The sequence below is a fragment of the Gymnogyps californianus genome, chromosome 4 (genome assembly GCF_018139145.2).
Source record: "Gymnogyps californianus isolate 813 chromosome 4, ASM1813914v2, whole genome shotgun sequence".
Taxonomy (NCBI): Eukaryota; Metazoa; Chordata; class Aves; order Accipitriformes; family Cathartidae; genus Gymnogyps; species Gymnogyps californianus.
In genome coordinates this window covers 78,451,652-78,462,099 of record NC_059474.1, presented here as the reverse complement: position 1 = coordinate 78,462,099, position 10,448 = coordinate 78,451,652, and the positions used below count along the sequence as shown (strand labels likewise).

Here is a 10,448-nt window from a genome sequence, read left to right as displayed (position 1 = left end):
GTCCTCAAATGTGATTTTCCCTTATGGCTCAGTTCGGTGAGATAATCCAATTCAAGCATTTCAGCCTACAGAGCATTCATCTCAAATGAAGAAACGCTTCTATGTGGGCACAATAGATCATTAGGCTCTTCTTTCTGACAATTCCTGCTTTAGCCTAAGTGCCTGTGATTTATTCACTCATTTATTCACTCTGCAGTGTAAAACACTCATTCCTTTTCTTTCTGGTTTTGAACACCCAGAGTATTTCTATTACTTGATTACAATTGTAACTCTACCTTTCACTGTACAGAAATGTAGTAATTGCTCAACTTCTATTTCATTAACTTATTATATTGACCTTATTTTCCATGTAGCCTGCTTCAGATTTCCAGTGCTGTGATTTTATGCCTCCTTAATTTGTGCACAAAATTCTTCACCCTTCCTAGCACATGTGCACGCACAAAATCTGCAAAGTAGACTTTGTGCAAAGAAGATGGCATGAATCAAAGCAGACAGCTGATTTCCAGCCCCCCCCCCCCCGACTTGGTTCCCCTGGAATCACATCCAGCTCCTCCTGAAGTTCACCGTCAACTTCTCTGTGTACTAATCTTGTACAGGACTAGCATCAGAAGCAAAAATCCACCACACCTGCCTCCCCAGCAATAAAGGTATAATTAGCACTTCTCAAAATGTTTCTGACAGAACATGCATTAGTGCAAGAAAACCTAATGCAAATGACTGACAACACTGTTGAATGTTCTAGTTTAGTGTCAAAAATATGACTCCTTTGAAAATACGATTTCATTGAAGCTGTTATAAAACTTCTTTTGCAAAAAAGGTGTTGCTGTCATTTGCGAAGCAACAAGACTGTAACTCCTCACCAGCCTAAACACTCAGTCGCTCACTTCTGTCACGAGGAGTGATGCCAAAGGGCGCTTTACCACCAGCCTGACAGATCAAGGCACATGACGGTTCACCGGGAGAGCTGGGACAGGAATTCTTCCCACTCTAGCCCCAAGCACAAATCTCAGCATATGTCCAAGCTGACGTTTTTGTAATTGATGGAGGGTAACATAGGTTAGAGGGCTCCTACAAACAATACAAACCCTTCCACGGTTGTTGATAGTAACAGAAGAGTTTCAGAATTTAACCCCAAGCCTTCATTAATGAATATTATCACTGAATTTAAACAATAAAAAAAGCAAAACCAGATAATTTCTACCTAAAGACTGCCAGTTAAACTCCAAGGAAAATACCCAATCAACCATATAGCTGCGATGAGAGAGAACCTTACGCCAAATGTTATCATATTCATGGCTAGAGAAAAACTTGCAAGTGCTGCATCATTTTGTTCCTTACTGTTGCTTCAGATGTAGTGCCATTTGGGAAAACCATTTGTTTATTTTTGTCCCTACAGAAAGAGGGTCTTTCTGTAATCTCATCAATATTCTTTTACACTGAATATTTGTGATGATATACCTTTATCCTAATCTGAAAATATAAAACCAGCATGGAAAAATCAGGCAGCACTTGTCCTCACTCGCACAAACTGGAAGTTTCTGAAATGTGACTCACTTTTTAGTTTGCACTAGAACTTCAGTGTGTTAACGAGGTTTAAAAAGACAGTATAGCTAAGATATTTCAGAACTTCGGTGTGTTACCAAGATTTAAAAAGACAGTATAACTGAGATATTTCAACAATTTTGTGTGAGAAAAGTCAGAGTGTCTGGGGTTTAACATTGGTGGGAAGATGACAGAGTAATCGATTTTCTTGTTTCAACTCACACTAAGCATAAAAGCCACTTGTAAAGGCCTTGAGTTTTTACTTACAGGTAACACTTCAGAACAACAGGAAACGATGTTCCTCTGACAAATCTGAAGTTTTGTTGCATTTTTGTCTACAGCACTAACTGCCTTGCTCGCGCTACCAGCTTAGCTGTTTTCTAGGGGCTGCAGGAACATGCACTTCTTGAAGACCGGACACTACAACGGCGTTAACCACTCGAAATGCCTGCGACGCGGTTTTTTTTTTTAATTCCAGACGGTTTCCCCGACGACCGGCACTTTGGCACAAGCCCACGCGGCCTCTGTCCTTTCGGCGGCTGAAGACGCCCGGAGAGCCGCGACGGGGCGGCTACTGCAACAACCCCGTCCCAGGCCCCGCACCTCCGAGCCGCGGCTTAAGTTGCACCCGCGGTGAAGCACGCCCCTGTGCCCACCATTTCGCGGGCTGTAACGGACGACGACCGATGGCGGCAGGCTCTCCCGGTGGGCAGCCGCGCCTCAGCGCCGGGCAACCGGCCGCGCCGCCCTCCCTGAGGAGAGCCGCCTGTGGGCGAGGGCGGCGGCGGCGGGAGCTCAGCGCCTGCGCATTGGCACCCACCGCGCCGCGCGGTGATGACGCGAGCGCGGCGCGCGGCCGCCGGCTCCCGCGCGCGCTGAGCCTTACGGCCCGCCATGAAGGCGACGCCGCTCTCCAACTGCGAGCGGCGCTTCCTCCTGCGCGCCGTCGAGGAGAAGAAGGTGCGGCGCCGGTCTCCTCTTCCCCGTCCCCTTCCTCTTCCCCTTCCCCGCCTCGGGGAGGGAGCGGGGAGGCTAGCGCGGCTCTCCCCTGCCGCCGCCCGGTGGTAGGCCAGGGTCGGCCCCCCCGCCCGGGGATGGCGCATTAACCTGCTGTGTGTGTGTGTGTGTCTCTGGTTCCGCAGCGCCTGGACGGGCGGCAGTGCTATGACTACCGGAACGTACGGATCTCCTTCGGCACCGACTACGGCTGCTGCATCGTGGAGCTGGGGAAGACCAGGTAGATGCGGGGGGAAGCGGGGGCTCGGCCGGCGCCGCGGCCTCTCGGCTGCGGGCAGACCGTGCTGCGCTTCGCGGCCTGAGGAAAGCCTTGCAGGCGCCGCGGTGGCTCTTCGCTTTGAAGCGTTGCGTCTCCAAACCTGCGGAAGCAAACGGAGTGCATAGCGTTGAATGTTAGCTGTCTGAAAGGCCGCTGGGATCACAGTAAACAGACTTTAAGGACTGAAGCCTAAAAGTCGTAGCAATTCAGGGATAGGACCATAGAGGGAGGAGAAGTGGGAAGGGAAGGGATGGGGTTTCCGTGTTGATTGTAGATTACAAATAATTTATAAAATACAAAATTATTATAATTGTTCATCCCTTTATTCACTGATCTCACGTTACATTTTGTGTTCTTCCACAAATCAAACGGCCAGTTTTTATATGTGGAAAAGTAGAATATAGGCACTTATGTAAACATTTAGTTATAGATTCCCATGTGTTTGAGTTTATTTTTAATCCTAAAGGACAGGAGAATGTTCTGATTTCTACATTTGGCTCTCTCGGTTGTTGATCAGAGTTTAAATATGTATGACAGGCATTGAATGAGAAACTGTCGGGAGTGAGCAATACAAACGAAAAGCCTAAACACATGCTTTTTCAAAGTATGTATTTTGTTTCTAGTAGTAGGAGTTTTTTCCTGCTAAATTCCATGACTTCGTGGTTTATTTACCTTTGCAGAGTTCTTGCACAAGTCTCATGTGAACTTGTTGCCCCCAAGCCAAATCGGCCTACAGAAGGTATACTTTTCTTTAATCTTGAGCTCTCACCGATGGCTGCACCTGGTTTTGAGCCTGGCAGGTACGTAACTTTCTTAAAAAGACTAAATAAGGATGACATAAGAGCCACTGTTTTGATACATGTAAGTATATAGCGTAATCATATTCAATTTGGGTTAATTTTGTTTTAACAGGCAATCTGAGTTACTGGTGAAACTGAACAGACTAATAGAACGATGCCTGAGAAATTCCAAATGTGTAGATACTGAATCTCTCTGCATTGTTGCTGGTGAAAAGGTATGAAAACCTACTAATTTCAAGTGGTTTTAAACTAGAAGATACATATAGTCTGTTTTTAAGGTGGTCTCTGTCTTGTTTTGGAAACTAGAAATTCTGATTTTAGGTTAATGTACAGATCCACGCATCTGATTTTACAGATATTTTTAACTTGCATATCTACATAGGCTTTCTGAAGTAGCTGGGACCCTGCACACTCGAATATTTCTTTGCAGAATAAAGTTTAAATTGTACTTAAGCGTTACGTATTTTGTCATAATTAAATCTAGCACACTGGGTATCTTGGAATATACCGAGCTCTTTCATCTTCTTAAGCCAAGACCTGAAGAATATATGCTGGTTCTTTTTATAGTTCAAAAAATGAAATTGTTTTGAAAAACAATAACTTCCGTGGAATCACGTCGCACAAATTACCAAGCAGTTTTGTATGCTTTTTCTCAGGTTTGGCAAATTCGTCTGGACCTGCACCTGTTAAATCATGATGGTAACATTATTGATGCTGCCAGCATAGCAGGAATTGTAGCTCTGTGTCATTTTCGCAGACCAGATGTGTCTGTGCAAGGAGAGGAAGTGACTGTGGTAAGTTGTACCAGATTATAATGAATGTTGTGGCATCGCAGGTAGCTGTTTCTGTCTGTCTAAAAGGGAGAATTAAATGTTTGTGTAAGCAGATAAACTCCAAGATACGTAAGTTTTAGGATAGATGTGTTGCTATTCGAAATGTGAAAGGATAGTAAGGAAGCCTGCTGAATACAGAATTTTATCGACCTCAGTTTATGGGAATATTACTTGTAAAAGATAAGTATTTTACAGTATTTCAACCAAATCAAGCATAAGACTGATGAATGTGCTATATTCACCTATGTAGGTAGTAAACTAAGAATTGCACAAGAAGAGTAAAAAGAATTTTTTTAATATTTAGATGACTAAATATTTGTTAGCCTTTTTTCTTTGTTTTTTATTTCTTTAAAATTACGTACTGTACAAAGATATTTAAAATTAAATGTGTTTCATAAATAATTGTCTTCTGGGCCAATTCTTTTCAAAGTACACTCCTGAGGAACGTGATCCTGTCCCCTTGAGTATCCACCACATGCCTATTTGTGTCAGTTTTGCCTTCTTCCAGCAAGGGTAAGATTTTTTTTTTTTTTTAAGTCTTTTGACAGCAACAGCTTATTGTCAATTCTGCAGAATTGATTTTAAACATAGAAGAGTCCTAAAAATATTTGTATTGACAAGCCGATTTCTTAAAACATTTTATCTGAAGTGAGATGCCGTGGGGAGATATTTACGTGTTCTGCGTAGTGTAACTAACTAGCAGCTTTCCACAGATGATGTAAAAAGACTTTCTGGGGGGAGTATACCCATAATTACTAATACGTAAACCAATTCCTTTGTTTAATTGTTTTAAGGGTAGTAACTCACCTCAAACTTTTACTGTTGCCTTATATTCAAAAACTTGATTCTAGGACCTATTTATTGGTGGATCCAAGTGAACGCGAGGAACGTGTAATGGACGGCCTCCTTGTAATTGCCATGAATAAACATCGTGAAATTTGTACCATCCAGTCCAGTGGAGGGATTATGCTAGTAAAGGATCAGGTAAGTCTTTGCCTTGACCAGTCTTTCTCTTGTACGTAAACTAGTTCCTGTGCTGTAATCTTGGTACTGAAATATCCTTGACATTTGGAAGCTAAAAGAAATCAATTACCTGTCTGATTTAATTGGAAAAGATTACGTATTTTTAGTCTAGCGGCAGAGTATAGTACTGTGTATCACGCTGAAGAAGAGACGTAGAAAAGGCATATTGGTTGGGCAGATACACATCTTTTTTTTTCCCTGTGATTTGGCTGAGGGAGTCCGTAAATGAATTCAGACTGCACTGTCATGAATAGCTAGAAGCTGTTGTCTTCACCTTTTGCATCAACTCGTAGTGTATCCAGTCCCTCATACTAAGGTGCCGTATTTTAAGTGTTTGTGACTCCTATGATGTTCTGCAGTTTTAGTTAAAAACTTCTTGCTTTCATGATTGTAAACTGTTGTTGTATGTGTAACAAACAGGTTCTGAGATGCAGTAAAATAACAGCTGTTAAGGTTGCAGAAATAACAGAACTAATTCAAAAAGCCTTGGAGAACGACCAGAAAGTTAGGTGAGTGTTTTGGGAAGGAAGGGAAATGGGTATTTTTAAGAAACGGACTAGAAAGTAATGTCAACCTGGAGTTTGAACAGCAAATTGTATTTGTTTTAAATAGCAAGTATTTGTATACTTGAACTTGAAAAGAGAAAGCATTTTTAAGCGTGAAACATCCTGAAATAATGTCTGTCACTGAATGACTAGGAAAGAAGGTGGGAAGTTTGGCTTTGCAGAATCTATACCGAATCAAAAGATCACTGCCTTCAAAATGGAAAGCGCTGCTGTTGATACTAACAATGTGGAAGAACAAGCAGAAGAAATCATCACTAAAGCTGACCCTCCTTCAGAAGTGTATCTTTTCTGTTGTATTATTCAGGGGAAAACTAGGCTTCCTATCCCCTGCATTAGCACTACTAGAAGCTAAACACGCATCCAGATTTCCTCACAGCTTAGGTAGCCTTATAGCCTTCAGAGGAAACATCAACATCATATTAGTTTTGGTTCTAATTGCCTTTAGGTAACTTAATTCCTAGCATAAAGTGCCAAACTGAGGTCTGAAGTGACTGATTGTTATAGTAACTGGAGTACTCTCTCTCAACTCCCCTTTAAGGATGTTCTCCCCTGGGGAGAAAAGATACAGCTTAAAAACCAACTGGTTTGCTCTCAGAATACAAAGAGTTTACCAGCAAACACCAGAATTTTTCTTAACTACTTCAGTTTTGCCAAACCAATATTGCATACTCCTGGGACAGCCCAAATTGGGGAAGGAATAGAGAACTCCTGGGGAGACCTTGAAGAATCTGAGAGGGAGGAAGCAGCGGAAGAGGAAGGTGAAAGTGAGGCTACTGCTTTTGAATGTCACAAAATGGAAACTGAGGATACAAGTACGATGAGGGAAACTACGAAGGGTAAGTATTTAATTATCTTGATATCAGATATGCTTATTATATCACTTTATTAACAGTCTGGAATTAAAATGTGGAGGAGGTCCTTAGCAAGAAAGGAGACCATCATAGCCACTTTCCACTTGAGGGTTACACCTGTTTGCTACTTTCACTTCACCTGGTCACTTCTGTTTTCTTCAAAAGAAAACTTGATTTCTGTAGTATATGGAGGGCTCCAAATTAAGCACTAGCCACTCTGAATGTTTCTTCAAAAATGGTGTGGTTATTAGTTACAGAAGTTGTTTGTACAAAACTGATCACCAGTTTGTGGTTGCTTGGTTGGTTGGTTTGTTTTAGATGAACCCATTGTGCTGTCCGACAGCGAAGAGGAAGAAGTTGTCATTCTGGAACCACAGGAACTACCAAAGAAAACAAGGTAACCATCATGTGAAATTAAGAGGGGAAAGGAGTTTGTAAGGAGTATTTTCAGGAAGCACAGGATTTTGGCAAGGCCAAGAAAGGTCTTAGTTGATCAAGGGGACTACATAGATAGCCAAGAGCGAGGAAGTTTAAATTTAGGCTAGTTTGCTCCTGTTCTAGGAGGCCAGTCATCCTGGCTGCCCTGCAGCTGTCTGAAACGGTTATAGATATTTGACTAATCATCGTCATTCCAAAGGGAGTGAGAGCATAAAAGGGGATTTGAACAGCAACCTTAGAGGTGCTGCAGAGATTTGACATGCTACACTACAGCTAAGCTTAAGTTTTGTCTCCAAGAAGTGAGATTTATTGCTGTATCCCTGCACTAGGCATGGAAACCCTCATCGTCGTGTGTAGTACACTTTCTAGAAGCTAAGTTTGAGCTTTGCGCTGAGCATGGTGGATGGTTGCCCTGTTACAGATGATCAACCTGTGTTCTTTTGAAATAAAACTATTCAGTACATTTCATTGATACAAATGTTGTTTGCTCACAGAACACAGACCAACTCGAAACAAGAAAATACAACTAAGAAAGCATTTAACAAAAGGAGAAAAAAGAAGAGAGCGGCTCATTAAAGCCATCATCCCTCTTTCAGAAATGCTGTATAATACATCATCTGGTCTATCATTACTGAACTTATTTTTGTAGATAACTTTATTTCCTCCCACCCCATATCTGGTCCTGCTTTTATGTATATTTTATAAAACTGTTGTACACAGCTTTAAATAAAAAAATTTTGCATGTAAGTGGAATTCCATGGTCAGCATCCAGCTGCAGCAGAAAACTCACTAGTTCAACTTGAACTGACTCAAGTTCTACAACTTGAATTGCAGAGGTAAGATGCTTAGTTTTCTTAACAAAACAACCTCTGCCGTTACTGAAGTGAGCTGTATATTGTCAGAGTTCGGGTGGTAAAAGGAACTATGGCTCAAGTTTAATACCAGAAAAAGAGTCTTTTAATTTATGGTAGCTATTACCACGCCTTGGAAATGTTTCATACCTCGGAATGTTCTTCACAGGGGGAAGTGGTGTGCTGTGACTGAGACCTTGCCCACGTCACTCCACATCTTAGCTTTCACTGAAACTGCTTTGTATAAAAATCAACAGAAGGGCATGTACTTAACAAAATAGCATAGAACTTCTGGAAAACTTTCATAGAGAAAGCAACTCGTACTTCAGCGATGGAGTTTCTTAAAAAGTTTAATTAAATATTACATGCAACAGACAGGAATGCCTCTTGAACTATATTCCAAGAATTATGCTTTGAATTTAGAATCGGGCAAAACAAAGAGATGGAGTTTCCAAAATATCTGACCTAGCCGCTTTGTTCAAAAAACAAGTCACATCATTGGAAACACGCACATATGTACAAGAGCAAAGTAGGACTATTTTACACGTGACCTTAGTATTTCATGAAATATGAACAGGAGAGAAGTTACTGTTGCAGATACTACATTCCCCCAATCAGGTTTAGAATTCAATGTAAAAAAAAATAATAAAAATTGCTCCCAGCCAAGCAAAGCTTTAATCAAGTTGTGCTCTTTCAGAAAGGGACAAACACAGAAAGCCCCATTCCTCCAGTGCATTTTCTTAGTGTCAGTTCTTCCAACCCAAAGTCACTGTCCGGAGTACAAGAATGAGTGAAGATTCAGTTTCTTCTTACTTCCGCAGTACCATGAGACCTTAAACTTCTTCAGGAAAAAGAACGGTATTCTTTGCACTGGTATTTCTCTCTTCGCACGTAACATCTCATACCCTACGTTCCTTAGAGGCTTTATTTTGCAAGGACTAGAAGTTAAACTGGATAGGCAAACCAGGGGTGCAGCACAACCTGGGATATTTTGTTCAAAGCTTAGTAGCAAGAGCTGGAATCATCCCATACTAACTGGAAAAATGAGAAGGTGGAAAAAGATGGTACTTACTGCAGCAGCAAGAGCCATCAGCAAGGAAGGAGGAACATGGTCAGACTGGGCAGAGATGCCAGTCCATGACTAAAACCATTTTTTTAGGCTGTAGAGAAAGTTGTATCAGTATGTTGAAAGTAAAGCTTGGGGAGCAAGGGAGAATTTTTCTCTGTGCTATGGGAACAGTAACACAACAACTTCCCTTGAAAATAGAGCAAGGAGACATTTCATTAAGCAGTAAATTAATACTATAAACCACCAAAGTCCTTTCACTTAAGTACTGCTACTTGCTCTTTTCTGGGGAAAATAATTCATAAGCTTCCTTTAAATTAAGGAATCCTCTTCCAATGTTCATATTTCTCAGTGGTCTTGGAAAGTTTCCGGCATACACCACAAAAAAAGATGGGGAAGGCAGAACCCAGTTTCTCAGGAAGAGCACTGTGCTCTATTGTCTTCAAAGAATAATTGCCAGTCAGCATTTTGAGTTGCCCTTCCAAGGTCACAAACTGATGTCGCCACTGTGGCAAACGTGTTCCCGTATATACAAACTCCCTCTCCTGCAAGGTTAGAGCATTTCCAGTACTAAGCACCAGACATGATACACCGCACAGTTTTTTCCCCAACTAGTTGTAGCTTTTCAGTGGCAACCTACTGAAATTAAGCTAAATAAAGGCTAGTGGAGAACATGGTAGACCAATGAAATATGGTTCTTCATTAAACATTAGAACATGTATAAAAGTCAAAGTGCATCCTAAAAAGCTCAGGTTGGCCAAAAAAAGGCTGCCTCTACTGCATACTTTTGTCTTGACTGGATAAGCCACCACCACTTGACTCCATCAGTTTTGTGACTGATCGGTTCATGGAGGGCTCAGACTGCAGAGCAGGGGTGGGGGCAGAACAGCAAGTTTTTAGTTACTGAGTCGAGACATGCAAGTTGTCTCACTATAATGCATGCTTGCCAGGTTGGGTGGTTTTTTTTTTTAATTTATTTTAAATAGCCCACACCATAACAGCTGTTCGACATCTGTGAAGAATTTATAATGCTCCCTGCTGGGTGTCCAGATAACTGGACAGACAGTGTTGAATCAACTTCAAGTTGAAGTGGCACAGGTTTCACAGGGCAGCCCTTGCCAAAAAGCTTTAGAAATGAATGCCAGTTTAAGATGGCAGTACTACTCCTCAGTGGTTTTAAGGTATTGGCAAGACCACTAACA

The 10,448-nt window shown here is 41.7% G+C and overlaps 1 protein-coding gene across 1 annotated transcript; it reads left to right on the top strand.

Moving 5' to 3' along the window:
* The first annotated feature begins 2,436 nt into the window (after positions 1-2,436).
* Positions 2,437-8,844, top strand: EXOSC9 (exosome component 9). The gene is made up of 12 exons (XM_050895628.1): positions 2,437-2,502; positions 2,685-2,779; positions 3,499-3,618; positions 3,731-3,833; positions 4,275-4,412; positions 4,882-4,964; positions 5,303-5,435; positions 5,895-5,983; positions 6,173-6,319; positions 6,686-6,876; positions 7,210-7,288; positions 7,824-8,844. The coding sequence occupies exons 1-12, from the start codon at positions 2,437-2,439 to the stop codon at positions 7,903-7,905; spliced, it is 1,326 nt and encodes a 441-aa protein (XP_050751585.1). The 3' UTR covers positions 7,906-8,844.
* Positions 8,845-10,448: the final 1,604 nt, after the last annotated feature.

What these genes read in the sequence shown, in the direction of transcription:
- EXOSC9 (XM_050895628.1), top strand. Translation starts at nt 2,437, where the DNA reads ATGAAGGCGACGCCGCTCTCCAACTGCGAGCGGCGCTTCCTCCTGCGC. An exon ending in CCTGGTTTTGAGCCTGGCAG is followed by an intron (nt 3,619 to 3,730) that starts GTACGTAACTTT and finishes TTGTTTTAACAG; the next exon opens with GCAATCTGAGTTACTGGTGA. An exon ending in GAACTACCAAAGAAAACAAG is followed by an intron (nt 7,289 to 7,823) that starts GTAACCATCATG and finishes GTTTGCTCACAG; the next exon opens with AACACAGACCAACTCGAAAC.